Source organism: Scyliorhinus torazame, chromosome 6 (assembly GCF_047496885.1).
Source record: "Scyliorhinus torazame isolate Kashiwa2021f chromosome 6, sScyTor2.1, whole genome shotgun sequence".
NCBI classification, from domain to species: Eukaryota; Metazoa; Chordata; class Chondrichthyes; order Carcharhiniformes; family Scyliorhinidae; genus Scyliorhinus; species Scyliorhinus torazame.
In genome coordinates, this window is record NC_092712.1 from 14,633,346 (window position 1) to 14,653,060 (window position 19,715).

At 53.5% G+C, this 19,715-nt stretch overlaps 1 protein-coding gene across 1 annotated transcript in view; it reads right to left on the reverse strand.

The window, feature by feature from the left end:
* Positions 1-11,226: 11,226 nt before the first annotated feature.
* Positions 11,227-19,715, reverse strand: part of gpaa1 (glycosylphosphatidylinositol anchor attachment 1) — a 93,228-nt gene continuing 84,739 nt past the window's right edge. Inside the window, exons 12-13 of the mRNA XM_072507948.1 lie at positions 13,768-13,938; positions 11,227-12,174 (exon numbers count right to left, since the gene is read on the reverse strand). Of these exons, the coding sequence (XP_072364049.1) occupies positions 11,931-12,174; positions 13,768-13,938 (415 nt within the window). The 3' untranslated portion in view covers positions 11,227-11,930. The remainder of the gene's footprint in view (positions 12,175-13,767; positions 13,939-19,715) is intronic.

Here is a 19,715-nt window from a genome sequence, read left to right on the forward strand (position 1 = left end):
TCTATCTCCTGATTTATTTTCTGCCCCACACCCTGACTAGAATGATTGCTAGCTTAAAGGAGCTCAGATAAGTCGAAGACCTGTGAGCAAACGAACGAGCAGGGAGACCATTCAGCCCTTCCAGCCTGTATCATCATAGCTGATCTGATAGTCACCTCAAATCTGCATCCCGCACAATAACCTTTCACCCCATCTTGTTAATCAAGAATCTATCCAGCTCTACCTTCAAAATATTCACAGGTTGTGCTTCCACTGCCTTTCGAGGACAAGATTTCCAGAGACTCGCCCTCCTCTGGGAGAGAAATCTTCTCTTCTCCGCTCGGAATGGACAGTCCCTTTTGATTATTTTTAAAAATATTTTTATTCAAGGCATTTAACAAACATACACAGAATACCAGAACGACACACCAACCCAATCAGCAACCACAGCCCTCCAACGCCCCCCAATACCAACACCCCACCTACCCCATTTAACCCCTCCCCCGATACCAAGCCCCGCCTTCCCCATTTAACCCCTCCCCCGATACCAACACCCCACCTACCCCATTTAACCCCTCCCCCGATACCAACACCCCACCTACCCCATTTAACCCCTCCCCGATACCAAGCCCCGCCTTCCCCATTTTAACCCCTCCCCGATACCAAGCCCCGCCTTCCCCATTTTAACCCCTCCCCCGATACCAAGCCCCGCCTTCCCCATTTTAACCCCTCCCCCGATACCAAGCCCCGCCTTCCCCATTTAACCCCTCCCCCGATACCAAGCCCCGCCTTCCCCATTTTAACCCCTCCCCCGATACCAAGCCCCGCCTTCCCCATTTTAACCCTTTCCCCCAATACCAACACCCCACCTACCCCATTTTAACCCCTTCCCGCCCCGATACCAACAACCTGCCAAGCCCCGCCTTCCCCGTTTTAACCCCTTCCCCCCCTGATACCAAGCCCCGCCTTCCCCATTTTAACCCCTTCCCCCGATACCAACACCCCGCCAAGCCCCGCCTTCCCCATTTTAACCCCTTCCTCCCTTGATACCAACACCCCACCAAGCCCCACCTTCCCCATGTTAACCCTTTCCCCCCCGATACCAACACCCCGCCAAGCCCCACCTACCCCATTTTAACCCCTTCCTCCCTTGATACCAACACCCCACCAAGCCCCACCTTCCCCATGTTAACCCTTTCCCCCCCGATACCAACACCCCGCCAAGCCCCACCTACCCCATTTTAACCCCTTCCCCCCGATACCAACAACCTGCCAAGCCCCGCCTTCCCCATTTTAACTCCTCCCCCGATACTAAGACCCTGCCAAGCCCCGCCTTCCCCATTTTAACCCCTTCCCCGATACCAACACCCCACCAAGCCCCGCCTTCCCCATTTTAACCCCTTCCCCGATACCAAGCCCCACCTTCACCATTTTAACCCCTTCATCCCCCGTACCAACACCCCGCCAAGCCCACCTACCCCATTTTAACCCCTTCCCCGATACGAAGCCCCACCTATCCCATTTTAACCCCTTCCCCCCGATACCAAGCCCCACCTTCCCCATTTTAACCCCTTCCCAATACCAACACCCTGCCAAGCCCCGCCTTCCCCATTTAACCCCTTCCCCTGATGCCAAGCCCCGCCTTCCCCATTTTAACCCCCTTCCCCCCCCAACCCCAAAGCACCGCCCCCTTGCTGACCCCTCAATTCTCCTTGACGAAATCGATGATCGGTTTCCACCTCGGGGTGAACTCCTCCTCCGACCCCCCCACAGAGTGAACTTCACCTTCTCCAACCTCAGGAATTGTGTCGGGTCACTCCCCCACACCCCCGCCCTCGGCGGCTCCGAGTCCCTCCGGCCCAACAAAATCCGTCTCCGGGCTATCGGAGGCAAAGGCCAAGAAATCGGCCTCTCTCCCCCCTCGGACACCCGGGACTTCTGACACAACAAATATCACCACCCCCGGCCTCAGGGTCACCCCCGGACACGGGGTCACCGCCGGACTCGGGGTCACCCCCACACCCAGAACCTCAGACATCAGGTCCCAGAATCCCTGCCAGAGCCCCTCAGTCTCGGACACACCCTAAACAAGTGGACGTGATTCATGCCCCCCCCCCTCGGGACACAGCCCACACCTGTCCCCCAACCCCACAAAGAACCGGCTCATCCTCACCCCCATCATGTGGGCCCTGTACACCACCTTAAACTGGATGAACCTCTGCCCACGACAAGGACGCGTTCACCCTCCGCAAGGCCTCTGCCCACGTCCCTGCCCCCACCTCCCCATCCAGCTCCTCCCACTTACGCTTAATATCCTCCCTCAGGGTGCCCGCCCTCTCCATCAATCCCTTAGAAATATCTGACACCCTCCCCTCCCCTATCTGATCCTCCAATAACGGCTTGTCCAGAGTACCGGAGTCGGCAGTCCTGGGGAGAGCGGCTCCTCTCCATCCCGCAGGTACCTAAACCCATTCCCCTCGGACAGTTCAGACAATTCCTCCAACTCCACCAGTCGCGCCAATTTACCCCCTGTGAACAAGTCCCTGAAATACTCTCCACCTGCCACCACCCCCGGAACCTCCGGTCCAGCCCAGCCGGCACAAACGTCTGGTTGTGATAAATCGGCGCCAACAGCGACCGACCCTCCAACCCAAAGTGCTGCCCCCACACCTTTAACGCCGACACCACCACTGGGCTCACGGAGTACCTGGCCAGCGAGAAAGGCACCAACAACAAAGTCCTCAAACCCGTTCCCTACACAACTCCGCCTCCACCCGACCTCTCCTCCACAGCCCATTTCCTCACCATCGCAATATTCGCTGCACAATAATAATTTATCAAATTCGGCAATGCCAGCACCACCTCATCCCCGTTCCAGAAATGTCGACCGAACCCGCGGGGCCTTCCCCGCCCACACAAGCCCCCAGATCAGCCCCATTGACTTTCCTAAAAAAGACTAAGGGACAAAGATGGGGAGGTTCTGAAACACAAACAGAAACTTCTTGTATTTTCTATTCTGCTTTACCTGGATGCTTGGATGCGTAGTGTTGAATAAAGACCACAAAGCTTTGTTAACAAACAAAACGATACATTTATTACACTAACTAAGATTCAATCACATTCCTAAAGTAGAAGGTTTCTATATGAAACTATGCTATCTCTAACTAGCAGTATTTCTCAAGTACACAACTGCTTTCTATCATGCCTCACTATCTTATTCCAGAATCCCCCAAATCCCATGATATATATATATATATATGACTGTTCTGTGGTTCCCTCTAGTGGTAAGAAGCATTATCATTAACTTGTTAACTCTTTACAACCCAGTAAATATACATAACCTGGGCAGCACTGTCACTTTAACTGTCTGCACCCGCCCCACCAGCGGAAAAACATCCCACCTATTAAAATCCGCCTTGATCACCTCCACCAATCGAGCCAAGTTCAGTCTCTGCAGCTGGGCCCAGCTCCGCCCCCCCTGGATACCGAGGTACCTGCAGCTCGCCCAGACCATCCCTAAATGCCAGGGGCAGCACGGTAGCATAGTGGTTAGCACTGTGGCTTCACAGCACCAGGGTCCCAGGTTCGATTCCCCGCTGGGTCACTGTGCTCCGGTTTCCTCCCACAGCCCAAAAACGTGCAGGTTAGGTGGATTGGCCACACTAAATTCCCCTTAGTGTCCAAACAGACTTACAACACCAGGTTAAAGTCCAACAGGTTTGTTTCAAATCATTTGAAACAAACCTGTTGGACTTTAACCTGGTGTTGTAAGACTTCGTACTGTGCTCACCCCAGTCCAACGCCGGCATCTCCACATCATGTCCAAAAAAAAGGTTAAGAGGGGTTATTGGGTTACGGGGATAGGGTGGAAGTGAGGGCTTAAGTGGGTCGGTGCAGACTCGATGGGCCGGTGCGAACTCGATGGGCCGAATGGCCTCCTTCTGCACTGTATGTTCACGTTCTATGTAAACGGTAACTCCCCCAATCTCCTTTCCTGTCCTCTGGCATTGATCAGGAAACCTCACTCTTCCCCATGTTCAATTTATATCCTGAAAATCGGACAAATTCCCACAAGAGCTCCATAATGCCCACCGGGTCCGAGATATACAATAACAATATAACATATAATGAGACCCTATTCCAGCCCCCCAATCAACAAGCCCCTGCCCAAAGAGTGTAACCCACTTGTCCTCCACCATCGTCACTTGTGACGCAACACGAAAAAACCCTACTCCGGCTCTCTCTCGTGGCACTTCGCATCCTCTGATCCGCACACGGGACCCACCAGAGGAGTATTACCTTCCCTGGGACCGCCCCCCCCCCCACCATTACAGGTGTGGAAGGACCAACAAATACCACCTGGGGGGGGCACAGGATCTCACTGGGGAGGGGGGGGTGGAGCACAGGGTCTCGCTGGGGGGGGGGGGGGGGAGCACAGGGTCTCGCTGGGGGGGGTGGAGCACAGGGTCTCGCTGTGGGGGGGTGGAGCACAGGGTCTCGCTGGGGGGGGAGCACAGGGTCTCGCTGGGGGGGGTGGAGCACAGGGTCTCGCTGGGGGGGGTGGAGCACAGGGTCTCGCTGGGGGGGGGAGCACAGGGTCTCGCTGGGGGGGGTGGAGCACAGGGTCTCGCTGGGGGGGGGAGCACAGGGTCTCGCTGGGGGGGTGGAGCACAGGGTCTCGCTGGAGGGGGTGGAGCACAGGGTCTCGCTGGGGGGGGTGGAGCACAGGGTCTCGCTGAGGGGGGTGGAGCACAGGGTCTCGCTGGAGGGGGTGGAGCACAGGGTCTCGCTGGGGGGGGTGGAGCACAGGGTCTCGCTGGGGGGGTGGAGCACAGGGTCTGGGGGGTGTGGAGCACAGGGTCTCGCTGGGGGGGGGGAGCACAGGGTCTCGCTGGGAGGGTGTAGCACAGGGTCTGGGGGGGTGGAGCACTGGGTCTCGCTGGGGGGGGGAGCACAGGGTCTCGCCAGAGGGGGGGGTGGAGCACAGGGTCTCGCTGGGGGAGGGTGGAGCACAGGGTCTGGGGGAAGGTGGAGCACTGGGTCTCGCTGGGGGGGGGGGAGCACAGGGTCTCGCCGGAGGGGGGGGTGGAGCACAGGGTCACGCTGGGGGGTGGAGCACAGGGTCTCACTGGGGGGGGTGGAGCACAGGGTCTCGCTGGGGGGTGTGGAGCGCAGGGTCTCGCTGGGGGGGTGGAGCACAGGGTCTCGCTGGGGGGGTGGAGCACAGGGTCTCGCTGGGGGGGGGCACAGGGTCTCGCTGGGGGGGTGGAGCACAGGGTCTCGCTGGGGGGGGGGTGGAGGACGGTCTCGCTGGGGGGGGGGGTGGAGCACAGGTTCTCGCTGGGGGAGGGAAGAGCACAGGGTCTCACGGGGGGAGCACAGGGTCTCACGGGGGGAGCACAGGGTCTCGCTGGGGGGGGGGGGGTGGAGCACAGGGTCTCGCTGGGGGGGGTGGAGCACAGGGTCTCGCTGGAGGGGGTGGAGCACAGGATCTCGCTGGGGGGTGGAGCACAGGATCTCGCTGGGGAGGGTGGAACACGGGGTCTCGCTGGGGGGGGGGGGGTGGAGCACAGGGTCTCGCTGGGGGGGGGGGTGGAGCACAGGGCCTCACTGGGGGTGGTGGAGCATAGGGCCTCACTGGGGGTGGTGGAGCACAGGGTCTCGCTGGGGGGGGTGGAGCACAGGGTCTTGCTGGGGGGGGGGGGAGCACAGGGTCTCACTGGGGGGGGGGGAGCACAGGGTCTCGCTGGGGGGGGGGTGGAGCACAGGGTCTCGCTGGGGGGGGTGGTGCACAGGGTCTCGGGGGGGGTGGAGCACAGGGTCTCGCTGGAGGGGGTGGAACACGGGGTCTCGCTGGGGAGGGGGTGGAGCACAGGGTCTCGCTGAGGGGGGGGGGTGGAGCACAGGGCCTCACTGGGGGTGGTGGAGCACAGGGCCTCACTGGGGGTGGTGGAGCACAGGGTCTCGCTGGGGGGGGTGGAGCACAGGGTCTTGCTGGGGGGGGGGGGAGCACAGGGTCTCACTGGGGGGGGGGAGCACAGGGTCTCGCTGGGGGGGGGGTGGAGCACAGGGTCTCGCTGGGAGGGGTGGAGCACAGGGTCTCGCTGGGGGGGTGGAGCACAGGATCTCGCTGGGGAGGGTGGAACACGGGGTCTCGCTGGGGAGGGGGTGGAGCACAGGGTCTCGCTGGGGGGGGGGGGGTGGAGCACAGGGCCTCACTGGGGGTGGTGGAGCACAGGACCTCACTGGGGGTGGTGGAGCACAGGGTCTCGCTGGGGGGGGTGGAGCACAGGGTCTTGCTGGGGGGGGGGGGAGCACAGGGTCTCGCTGGGGGGGGTGGTGCACAGGGTCTCGTTGGGGGGGGTGGAGCACAGGATCTCGCTGGGGGTGGTGGAGCACAGGGTCTCGCTGGGGGGGGGTGGAGCACAGGGTCTCGCTGGGGGGGGGTGGAGCACAGGGTCTCGCTGGGGGTGGGTGGAGCACAGGGTCTCGCTGGGGGGGTGTGGAGCACAGGGTCTCACGGGGGTGGAGCACAGGGTCTCGCTGGGGAGGGTGGAACACAGGATCTCGCTGGGGGAGGGGGGAGCACAGGGTCTCGCGGGGGGGGTGGAGCACAGGGTCTCGCTGGGGAGGGTGGAACACAGGATCTCGCTGGGGGGGGGAGCACAGGGTCTCGCTGGGGGGTGGAGCACAGGGTCTCGCTGGGGGGGGGCGGGGAGCACAGGGTCTCGCTGGGGGGGGCGGGGAGCACAGGGTCTCGCTGGGGGGGGGGGAGCACAGGGTCTCGCTGGGTGGGGGGGGGGGGAGGCGGGGAGCACAGGGTCTCGCTGTATGCGGACAATCTATTGCTCTCAGACTTCTGAACGCCCTTCTTATGGACTGACCTCATTAACACTACACCCTGTATGCTTCACCCGATGCCGGTGCTTATGTATTTACATTGTGTACCTTGTGTTGCCCTATTATGTATTTTCTTTTATTCCCTTTTCTTCCCATGTATTTAATGATCTGTTGAGCTGCTCGCAGAAAAATACTTTTCACTGAACCTCGGTACACGTGACAATAAACAAATCCAATCCAATCTATATATCGAACTCTGTGGGAGGTATTGGGGGGATTCTGGGCACATTGGAGGAATTTGGCTGGTTCTCGGGGTACAAATTAAACATGGGGAAGTGCGAGGTCTTCCCGGTCCAAGCGATGAGGCAGGAGAGGAGGTTGGGGGAGTTGCTGGTCAAGGTAGTGGGGGCGAGATTCAGGTATCTGGGCATTCAGGTGGTGTGAGAATGGGAGCAATTGCACAAGCTGAATCTGGCTGGGTTGGTGGAGCGGTTGAAGGGGGATTTTAGGAGGTGGGATGTGCTCCCGCTGTCACTGGTGGGACGGGTGCGATCAGTGAAAATGACGGTTCGCCCGAGGTTCTTGATTATGTTCCAGAATCTTCCGATCTTTATTCCAAAGGCTTATTTTTAGGAGGGTGATCGTGGTGATTTCAGGGTTTGGTTATGCGGGGGTTAAGATGATGATGCTGGAGTGGGGACGAGGGGGGGCTGGCTTTGCCGAACTTGATGATTTATTATTGGGAGGCAAATATAGCCATGGTGAGGAAGTGGGTCGTGGGGCAGGGGTCGGTATGGGGGCGGATGGAGGCAGCCTCGTGTCAGGGCACGAGCTGGGAGCACTGTTGACATCGCCTCTGCTGTTCCCGCCAGCCAGATACTCCACAATCCGGGGGGGTAGGGGGAGAGTGTGAGGCGGGATGATGGGGTGTTAGATCATTAGTTTCTTTGGTTACTTGTATTCCGGTTTGCTTGCTTTTTGATATGGTTGTTTGATGTATATATACAAATGCCTCAATAAAAATATATTTTTTTAAAACTGTTTCTCTCCACAGAGGTCCATCTTTCCCAGGAGATTACACGGTGGGAGTGAGGGGATGTGAGAGGTGTGGGAACATTTACTTCCAATGCTCTGATCATCTTGGGTCAGGATCAGGCTTTATGTCTGGTGTTCTCCGGGGCCTCCGTGATTCTCCGCCTCCACCGGGGCAAATTCCCGACGGGCGGTTCACTTGTGCTTTTAAAAACAGTTGCCACGGCTGCTGACGGGGAGAGGCGGGGTACGGAAAGTGTCCACCATTGCCATAGAGTGCTGACAGTCGTGCTGCTGGCCGGGGGGGGGGGGGGGGGGGCGGGGTGGGGGGGAAGTAACAGTGGGCTGGGCAGGTGGGCTGTGGGGTCGGGCACGGAACACCATTGCCGCAGCCGGCCAGGCAGCCATGCAGCTGCGCCCACTGCTGACTGCCCACTGTGAACTTAGGGCCACAGGTCATATCAGTGTCACCCCCAGGCCAGTCCCCTCGCTGGCACTCTGGCCCCAGCCGACCCATCAGCTGTATGGGGGCGCTCCAGCACAGTGCCAGCTTGTTGGCTGGGGTGAGTGTGTGTGGGGAGTGTAATGTGCGTCTGTGCGGCTGCAGCTTGTCAGCCTCCCGAGTGCCGATCACAGACCTGGCAAATCCCGCACCGTTTTTCATTGGAATCGATTGTGTTCCACGTGGCGCCGGAGCGAGCCCCTCACCGGTAACGGAATCGGTCCAGGTGCGGTGCCAGTTTTGCTGTCGTAGAAATCCACGAATCCTGCCCCCGGCGTCAACACTCAGGACGCGCTTCTCCGTTTCCCAACGCCGATTTCGTAATCGGCGATCGGGCGGAGAATCAATTTTTAGGAGCGAATCGGGGGCGGCGCCTCTTTTTCGCAGGTTGGGCATTCTACGCCCGCTCCAAAATTGCATCATTGCAGCTAGCGCCGCACGCCGTTGGGACAGTCGCAGGACGTCACCTGAAGGCTCTCCCCCAATGCTCCGCCCCCGATGGGCCCAGTTCTCGACCACACGATTGGCATGTAGTCCCAGCGGTCGCGAACCCCATGTGGCAGCTGCAGACTGTGTCCAGTGCTGCCACGGTCGGCCGGGGGCCACGCTGCTGGCCGGGGGCCACGCTGCTGGCCGGTGGGTGCTTCGGCGAGAGGAACTGGTGGGGGGGGGGGGGGTGGCCAGGGGGGCACTATCTGGCAGGTTGGGTCTGCACATGGCCAACGGCGTGACCGCTGCAGGTCGTCGCCGTGCACGAGGACCCGGCCATTCTCCGCCGTTTATTTTGTGAAGGCCATGCGTTTTACGTGGCGCAGCTGCTCGCCCCTCACCGGTCGCAGGATCTGTGCTGCGGCGCCGCCGAGTTTCCCCATGTAAAACACCACAGATCCTCCGGACAGAGCCTCAAAATCAGAGAATCCAGCCCTTAGCCTCAGGAACAGAGAATTCCGCTGACAAGTTTGATTTTGACATGTTCAGCATAGAAGCCGCAAGTTAAACAGTGCAGCCAACTCGACTTCCCGGGGGGGTCCGGGAGGTTGAAAAAATGTGTTTTATTTTGGATGTTTCCGGATTTACAGAGAAAGGATATGGGACCTGTACCAGTTGGTTCATGTGTAATTCACCAGGAGTGTTTAAAAAAAGCTCATTCAAATTGGAGATGTCATTGGCAAGACCAGCATTTATTGCTCATCCTTAATCTCCTGGAGGTGAGGCTGGTGAACCAACTTGTTGAGCCATTGGTGAAGGTGTTGCCTCAGTGCTGTTAGGGAACAAGTTCCCTGTTCACCAGCAGGGATCAAATTTAATTGCCAGCCCGTCAGGGTGTCTCTACAAACTCCTTTACAATGTCAGGACGTCACAAAGTGCTGCACAGCCCAGGAGGTAGATTATTGCTGCGATGCAGGAAACACAGCAGCCAGTCGGGCACAGCAAGCTGCCACAAGCAGCAATGGGACAATCACAAGATAGCCACGGTGGTCTGCCTCGCAACGCCAGGGACCCGGTTCGATTCCGGCCTTGGGTCACTGTCTGTGCGGAGTCTGCACGTTCTCCCCGTGTCTGCGTGGGTTTCCTCCAGGTGCTCCGGTTTCCCCCCACAGTCCAAAGATGTGCAGGTTAGGTGGATTGGCCGTAACCCAATAACCCCTCCTAACCTTTTTGGACACTAAGGGCAATTTATCATGGCCAATCCACCTAACCTGCACATCTTTGGACTGTGGGAGGAAACCAGAGCACCCGGAGGAAACCCACGCACACACGGGGAGAACGTGCAGACTCCACACAGACAGTGACCCAAGCCAGGAATCGAACCCAGGTCCCCGGCGCTGTGAAGCATCAGTGCTAAGCATTGTGCTACCATCCCGCTCATTATGCACTTTCGGGAGTTGGGTTGCAGTTGAATGTTAAGGGGGTTGGGAGTATTGGGGGGTGGGGTGGGGAGGGCTGCTTTCTTTTCTGTTCTTTTGTTATATATTGTTGAGGGAGTTTGGTTTGTTATATATTGTTGAGGGAGTTTGGTTTGTTATATATTGTTGAGGGAGTTTGGTTTGTTATATATTGTTGAGGGAGTTTGGTTTGTTATATATTGTTGAGGGAGTTTGGTTTGTTATATATTGTTGAGGGAGTTTGGTTTGTTATATATTGTTGAGGGAGTTTGGTTTGTTATATATTGTTGAGGGAGTTTGGTTTGTTATATATTGTTGAGGGAGTTTGGTTTGTTATATATTGTTGAGGGAGTTTGGTTTGTTATATATTGTTGAGGGAGTTTGGTTTGTTATATATTGTTGAGGGAGTTTGGTTTGTTATATATTGTTGAGGGAGTTTGGTTTGTTATATATTGTTGAGGGAGTTTGGTTTGTTATATATTGTTGAGGGAGTTCGGTTTGTTATATATTGTTGAGGGAGTTCGGTTTGTTATATATTGTTGAGGGAGTTCGGTTTGTTATATATTGTTGAGGGAGTTCGGTTTGTTATATATTGTTGAGGGAGTTCGGTTTGTTATATATTGTTGAGGGAGTTCGGTTTGTTATATATTGTTGAGGGAGTTCGGTTTGTTATATATTGTTGAGGGAGTTCGGTTTGTTATATATTGTTGAGGGAGTTCGGTTTGTTATATATTGTTGAGGGAGTTCGGTTTGTTATATATTGTTGAGGGAGTTCGGTTTGTTATATATTGTTGAGGGAGTTCGGTTTGTTATATATTGTTGAGGGAGTTCGGTTTCTGGTTCTTGTTTGTATGGTGAAAATGATGAAAATATGGCGAATAAAAATATTTTTGAAAAACTAAACTGCTTCGGGACATCCTGAGGGTGAATGCGAATCTTTATGCCGTTTCGTACCCGTACAAGGAACTGTAATCCCTGCAAAGTGAACATGGATCACAATTTTTATTCCCTAGCATTTCTTTAAAATCCCAATCAACTGTTTACACACAAAACAAGTTTCAATAATACAAACTCAGTAGTATGGAGGGGGGTGTTGGAGAGACAGCGCCTCACTCAATTTAAATACAAACATCCAATAATCGCATTCAAATATCTGACCTGAAGCTGTTTTTGATCTGAAATCCTTACTGATGCGTCTTGTTGCAGTTCCTTGGTGACAAAATGACTGAAGACATTTCTCTTTCCTGTTTAGACTAAGGTTCAAATATCCTGGAGTGTATTTTTTGAGGTTTAGTCTCCTCTAGATCAGAATGGGCCTTCATATTTCCCTGTCCCCTGAAGGGTTGTATTTCTTTCAGGGAGATTCTCCTTGCTCTGGGACGCCAATAAATGGCTAATTGTCCTATTCCCATTAGTCTCCCCTCTTCAGCCCCTCCTCACTACCCATGATCCTTCCCTCTGATAGCTCATTCAATCTATTCATTCCTTCCTGTGACCCCATCACTTTCCCCCGACACGATCCCCAAGAGAACTGGGACTGAGCATTATTCAATAACAAGACCCTTGGTCCGTTCATCTCCAGTCCCTCAGTGCAGTCAACCATGTCCACAGGTGATGAATCTTCTGCCAACCACACACCGCTGGTGTGCCAGAACTTGCCAACAGAGCTGGGAGGGGGATGAGGGCCTGTCTTAATTCCAGAAGACCACATTCCAAAGTAGGAGCCAGCAGGGGTAGATGAAGAACACGATGAAGGGGTAAACTATGGAACTGTACAGGTGATGGTCGAGGATGGATTCTGCCACGGCCTGCAGGAACAGCTGCCAGCACTCCAGCAAGGTAATGGGATACTCTGTCAGCTCATGGTACAGGTAAATGCACAGCAACACGACAGTGGCCGGAGACATCAGGATGAGGAACAGGGCGTTGAACATCCTGCAGAGGGGGCAGGGAAGAAAGAGACAATTAAAATCGCTAAAAGCATGTCTCAAAATAGGCGTGCCAGAGCCAAGGAAAAAGTGTGGCCCACGGTCTCACTCAATTTAAATACAAACATCCAATAATTGCACTGAAAACCATAAGACATAGGAGCCACTCGGCCCATTGAGTCTGCTTTGCCATTTAATCATGGCTGATATTTTTTTCATCCCCATTCTCCTGCCTTCTCCCCATAACCCCCGATCCCCTTATGAATCAAAACGATTTGAGGATCGAGAAAAACAGCAAGTGCTGGTGCGGCAGCATCTGTGGAGAGAGTAACAGAAGTTAATGTTTCGAATCCGATATGAATGAGTCTTCTTTGGAACTCCAGTGACGCTGCCAGAACTGCTGAGTTTTTCCAGCACCTTCTGTTAAGATTAAGAAGTTTGGGAGTTTCGACAAAAACAGGTATATGGAGCAAAGGTGCCCCCGCCCCCCAGGTATTTAAAGGTTGCTTAACACAGCTCTTCGCTCAATTTAACTACAAACAAATATCAGGAATAGTAGCAAAGTGGCTATGAAATGGGACCAGTATTGATCCAGAGATCGGCGTTCAAATCCCACCACAGCAGTCGGAGGAAATTAAATTCGACTGAATAAATCCAGAGGAAAAGTAATGGGTTTTTTCATTCATTGACAGGATGTGGCTGTCGCTGGTCAGGCCAGCATTTATAGTCCATCCCTAATTGTCCTTTCAGAAGGTGGTGGCGATGAGCTGCCTTCTTGACCCGCTGCAGTCCACGTGGTGTAGGTAAACCCACTGTGCTGTTAGGGAGGGAGTTCCAGGCTTTTGACCCAGCGACAGTGAAGTAACGGCCGATATATTTCCAAATCAGGCTAGTGAGTGACCAGGAAACTATCAGCTTGTTCATCTGGTTCAGTAATGCTCTTTGGGAAAGGAAACGTGTTTTTACCAATCCCGGAATAATAAATTTGCATTACAAAAGTGTTTGAACATTGAGGATTCTGGGAGCTGGGTACCCCACGTGCAGGAAGCAAAGATCATCTGACCAGGATCACAACCTGACAATTTAAATAACACCCGATAATTTTGATTACTTTCTGATACAATCCGAACTCCAAGGACCTAGACGTGCAGTCGCTGGGACTAAGGCTCCGCGATTGTGTTCTCTGACGGTATAATGAATGAATCCTCTCCTGTCCACACCCAGGTTCTGTCCACCCTTGGGGTGGGATGTGACTGCATCATTTTCCCACAAAACAAACTCGGAGACCGGAAACTAAGGACCCGTTAGCTTTTAACAGGGAGGTAGTCAGGTTGTAATTTGAGAGAAATTAGAGTTAAATTGGCTGATAGTCCTCGTTCGTTCTGCGCTGGGGTATCCCGAGGATGTGAAAGGTGACATATAAATGCAGGTTTTACAACCGAAACAATCCTGTGGCTTCCACAGTCCACAATGAGGCCATTCAGCCCATGCTACCTATGCTAGCAGAGTGATTCGCTCCCCTGGCCTTCCCATACAGCACTGTAATGTTTTCGGTTTCGAGCACACCTCTGATACCCCGGTTTTCTTTGCCTCCACTTACTTGTGAGGTGCTGGCTGAGCCACGGCAGCAGCTGGGACCAGGGTGGCCGCCAGGATGAAGCCCAGTGAGAAATTGATCAGGGTAATGCAACCCAGGAGCAGAGCCAGGTAGAGAATGGAAATCAGCTTCAGAGTCATCCAGCCACAGGCAGACACTTCAATGGGTAATACACTTCCAGGTGAGGGGGGAGGGGGAACAAACAGGAGGATACTCAGTGTAAATGTCAACATCCAGCAACTCCACACAATTACAAAATCACAGGACAAAGCTATTTGGCACACTGTGTGCTGCCTCTTTACAGGGTCTATCGAACGGATCCCACTCCCCGCTCTTTCCCCGTGACGCCTCCAGTATTTATTCAATTTATTTATGCAAGTAATTATTGAATATGCTTCCACTAACTTTTCTGGCAGTGCATTCCTGTTTAGAACAGCTCACTCTCTCTCTGTATCACCTCTGACTAATTCCCCAGCTCTCTCTCTCGCTCTGTGTATCACCTAAATAATTCCCCAGCTCTCTCTCTGTATCACCTCTGACTAATTCCCCAGCTCTCTCTTTCCATCCGTCTCTCACTAATTCCAGTGTCCAGCTCTCTCGCTCTCTGTATCACCTCTGACTAATTCCCCAGCTCTCTCTCTCGCTCTGTGTATCACCTAAATAATTCCCCAGCTCTCTCTCTGTATCACCTCTGACTAATTCCCCAGCTCTCTCTCTCCATCCGTCTCTCACTAATTCCAGTGTCCAGCTCTCTCTCCTGCTCTCTGTATCACCTGACTAATTCCCCAGCTCTCTCTCTGGATCATCTGACTAATTCCCCAGCTCTCTCTCACTAATTCCAGTGTCCAGCTCTCTCTCTCTGTATCACCTGACTAATTCCCCAGCTCTCTCTCTGTATCACCTCTGACTAATTCCCCAGCTCTCTCTCTCCATCCGTCTCTCACTAATTCCAGTGTCCAGCTCTCTCTCTCTCTGTATCACCTGACGAATTCCCCAGCTCTCTCTGTATCACCTCTGACTAATTCCCCAGCTCTCGCTCTCCACCCGTCTCTCACTAATTCCAGTGTCCAGCTCTCTCTCTCTCTCTGTATCACCTCTGACTAATTCCCCAGCTCTCTCTCTCTCTGTATCACCTGACTAATTCCCCAGCTCTCTCTCTGTATCACCTCTGACTAATTCCCCAGCTCTCTCTCTCCATCCGTCTCTCACTAATTCGACTGTCCAGCTCTCTCTCTGTATCCGTCTATCACTAATTCCAGTGTCCAGCTCTCTCGCTCTATCCGCCTCTCACTAATTCCAGTGTCCAGCTCTCTCTCTATCTGCCTCGCACTAATTCCAGTGTCCAGCTCTCTCGCTCTGTATCACCTCGGACTAATTCCCCAGCTCTCTCTCTCTCTGTATCACCTGACTAATTCCCCAGCTCTCTCCCTCTCTCTCTGTATCACCTCTGACGAATTCCCCAGCTCTCGCTCTCCACCCGTCTCTCACTAATTCGACTGTCCAGCTCTCTCTCTGTATCCGTCTATCACTAATCCCAGTGTCCAGCTCTCTCTCTCCATCCGTCTCTCACTAATTCCAGTGTCCAGCTCTCTCTGTATCCGCCTCTCACTAATTCCAGTGTCCAGCTCTCTCTCGCTCTCTGTATCACCTGACTAATTCCCCAGCTCTCTCTCTATATCACCTCTGACTAATTCCCCAGCTCTCTCTCTCTCTCTGTATCACCTGACTAATTACCCCCCCCTCTCTCTCTCCATCAGTCTATCACTAATTCCAGTGTCCAGCTCTCTCGCTCTACCCGTCTCTCACTAATTCCAGTGTCCAGCTCTCTCGCTATCTGCCTCGCACTAATTCCAGTGTCCAGCTCTCTCTATCTGCCTCTCACTAATTCCAGTGTCCAGCTCTGACTCTATCTGCCTCTCACTAATTCCAGTGTCCAGCCCCCTCTCTCTATCCGCCTCTGATTAATTCCAGTGTCCAGCTCTCTCTCTATATCTGCCTCATTCCAGTGTCCAGCTCTCTCTCTCTATCCGCCTCGGATTAATTCCAGTGTCCAGCTCTCTCTATCTGCCTCTGACTAATTCCAGTGTCCAGCTCTCTCTATCTGCCCCTCACTAATTCCAGTGTCCACCGCCCTCTCTCTATCTGCCTCGCACTAATTCCAGTGACCAGCTCTCTCTCTATCTGCCTCTGATTAAATCCAGTGTTCAGCTCTCTCTCTCTGTATCCGCCTCTCACTAATTCCAGTGTGCAGCTCTCTCTCTCTATCTGTCACTCACTAATTCGACTGTCCAGCTCTCTCTCTGTATTCGTCTATCACTAATCCCAGTGTCCAGCTCTCTCTCTCCATCCGTCTCTCACTAATTCCAGTGTCCAGCTCTCTCTGTATCCGCCTCTCACTAATTCCAGTGTCCAGCTCTCTCTCTCTCTCTGTATCACCTGACTAATTCCCCAGCTCTCTCTCTCCATCCGTCTCTCACTAATTCCAGTGCCCAGCTCTCTCTCTCTCTCTGTATCACCTAACTAATTACCCCCCCCTCTCTCTCTCCATCAGTCTATCACTAATTCCAGTGTCCAGCTCTCTCGCTCTACCCGTCTCTCACTAATTCCAGTGTCCAGCTCTCTCGCTATCTGCCTCGCACTAATTCCAGTGTCCAGCTCTCTCTATCTGCCCCTCACTAATTCCAGTGTCCACCGCCCTCTCTCTATCTGCCTCGCACTAATTCCATTGACCAGCTCTCTCTCTATCTGCCTCTGATTAAATCCAGTGTTCAGCTCTCTCTCTCTGTATCCGCCTCTCACTAATTCCAGTGTGCAGCTCTCTCTCTCTATCTGTCACTCACTAATTCCAGTGTCCAGCTCTCTCTCTCTATCCGCCTCTGATTAATTCCAGTGTCCAGCTCACTCTCTCTATCTGCCTCTCACTAATTCCAGTGTCCAGCGCCCTCTCTCTATCTGCCTCGCACTAATTCCAGTGTCCAGCTCTCTCTCTATCTGCCTCTGATTAAATCCAGTGTCCAGCTCTCTCTCTCTGTTTCCCCCTCTCACTAATTCCAGTGTGCAGCTCTCTCTCTCTATCTGTATCACTAATTCCAGTGCCCAGCTCTCTCTCTGTATCCGTCTCTCTAATTCCAGTGTTCAGCGCTCTCTTTCTATCCGCCTGTGACTAATTCCAGTGTCTAGCTCTCTCTCTCTATCCGCCTCTCACTAATTTCAGTGTCCAGCTCTCTCTCTCTCTCTGTGTCTCACTAATTCCAGTGTCCAGCTCTCTCTCTGTATCCGTCTCTCTAATTCCAGTGTCCAGCTCTCTCTCTCTCTATCTGCCTCACTAATTCCAGTGTCCAGCTCTCTCTCTCTATCCGCCTCTCACTAATTCCAGTGCCCAGCTCTCTCTCGATCCGCCTCTCACTAATTCCAGTGTCCAGCTTTCTCTCTATCCGCCTCTCACTAATTCCAGTGTCCAGCTCCCTCTCTATCCGCCTCTCACTAATTCCAGTGTCCAGCTCTCTCTCTATCCGGCTCTGACTAATTTGTGTCCAGCTCTCTCTCTATCCGCCTCTCACTAATTCCACTGTCCAGCGCTCTCTCTCTATCCACCTCTCACTAATTCCAGTGCCCAGCTCTCTCTCGATCCGCCTCTCACTAATTCCAGTGTCCAGCTTTCTCTCTATCCGCTTCTGACTAATTCCAGTGTCCAGCTCTCTCTCTATCCGCCTCTCACTAATTCCAGTGTCCAGCTCTCTCTCTTTATCCGCTTCTGACTAATTCCAGTGTCCAGCTCTCTCTCTCTATCTGTGTCTCACTAATTCCAGTGTCCAGCTCTCTCTCTCTCTATCTGCCTCTCACTAATTCCAGTGCCCAGCTCTCTCTCTCCGCCTCTCACTAATTCCAGTGTCCAGCTCTCTCTCTCTATCTGTGTCTCACTAACTCCAGTGTCCAGCTCTCTCTCTCTATCTGCCTCTCACTAATTCCAGTGTCCTGCTCTCTCTCTATCCGCCTCTCACTAATTCCAGTGTCCAGCTCTCACTCTGTATCCGTCTCTCTAATTCCAGTGTCCAGCTCTCTCTCTCTATCTGCCTCTCACTAATTCCAGTGTCCAGCTCTCTCTCTCTATCTGCCTCTCACTAATTCCAGTGTCCAGCTCTCTCGCTCTATCCGCCTCTCACTAATTCCAGTGTCCAGCTCTCTCTCTCTATCCGCCTCTCACTAATTCCAGTATCCAGCTCTCACTCTGTATCCGTCTCTCACTAATTCCAGTGTCCAGCGCTCTCTCCCTATCCGCCTCTCACTAATTCCAGTGTCCAGCTCTCACTCTGTATCCGTCTCTCACTAATTCCAGTGTCCAGCACTCTCTCTCTATCCGCCTCACACTAATTCCAGTGTCCAGCTCTCTCTCTCTATCCGCCTCGGATTAATTCCAGTGTCCAGCTCTCTCTATCTGTGTCTCACTAATTCCAGTGTCCAGCTCACTCTCTCTATCTGCCTCGCACTAATTCCAGTATCCAGCTCTCTCTATCTGCCTCGCACTAATTCCAGTGTCCAGCTCTCTCTATCTGCCTCGCACTAATTCCACTGTCCAGCTCTCTCTCTCTATCCGCCTCTGACTAATTCCAGTGTCCAGCTCTCTCTCTCTATCCGCCTATGACTAATTCCAGTGTCCAGCTCTCTCTCTCTATCCGCCTCTCACTAATTCCAGTGTCCAGCTCTCTCTCTCTATCTGTGTCTCACTAATTCCAGTGTCCAGCTCTCTCTCTGTATCCGTCTCTCACTAATTCCAGTGCCCAGCGCTCTGTCTCTATCCGCCTCTCACTAATTCCAGTGCCCAGCTCTCTCTCAGTCCGCCTCTCACTTATTCCAGTGTCCAGCATTCTCTCTATCCGCCTCTGACTAATTCCAGTGTCCAGCTCTCTCTCTATCCGCCTCTCACTAATTCCAGTGTCCAGCTCTCTCTCGATCCGCCTCTCACTAATTCCAGTGTCCAGCTCTCTCTCTATCCGCCTCTCACTAATTCCAGTCCAGCTCGCTCTCTCTATCTGTCTCTCGAATTCCAGTGCCCAGCTCTCTCTCTCTATCCGCCTCTGACTAATTCCAGTGTCCAGCTCTCTCTCTATATCCGTCTCTCTAATTCCAGTGTCCAGCGCTCTCTCTCTATCTGCCTCTCACTAATTCCAGTGCCCAGCTCTCTCTCTATCCGCCTCTGACTAATTTGTGTCCAACTCTCTCTCTATCCGCCTCTCACTAATTCCAGTCCAGCTCTCTCTCTCTATCTGTCTCTCTCTAATTCCAGTGCCCAGCACTCTCTCTCTATCCGCCTCTAATTCCAGTGTGCAGCTCTCACTCTGTATCCGTCTCTCTAATTCTAGTGTGCAGCTCTCTCTCTCTATCTGCCTCTCACTAATTCCAGTGTCCAGCTCTCTCTCTCTATCTGCCTCTCACTAATTCCAGTGTCCAGCTCTCTCGCTCTATCCGCCTCTGACTAATTCCAGTGTCCAGCTCTCTCTCTCTATCCGCCTCTCACTAATTCCAGTGTCCTGCTCTCTCTCTATCCACCTCTCACTAATTCCAGTGTCCAGCTCTCACTCTGTATCCGTCTCTCACTAATTCCAGTGTCCAGCGCTCCCTCTCTATCCGCCTCTCACTAATTCCAGTGTCCTGCTCTCTCTCTATCCGCCTCTCACTAATTCCTGTGTCCAGCTCTCACTCTGTATCCGTCTCTCACTAATTCCAGTGTCCAGCGCTCTCTCTCTATCCGCCTCACACTAATTCCAGTGTCCAACTCTCTCTCTCTATCTGCCTCTCACTAATCCCAGTGTCCAGCTCTCTCGCTCTATCTGCCTCTCACTAATTCCAGTGTCCTGCTCTCTCTCTATCCGCCTCTCACTAATTCCTGTGTCCAGCTCTCACTCTGTATCCGTCTCTCACTAATTCCAGTGTCCAGCGCTCTCTCTCTATCC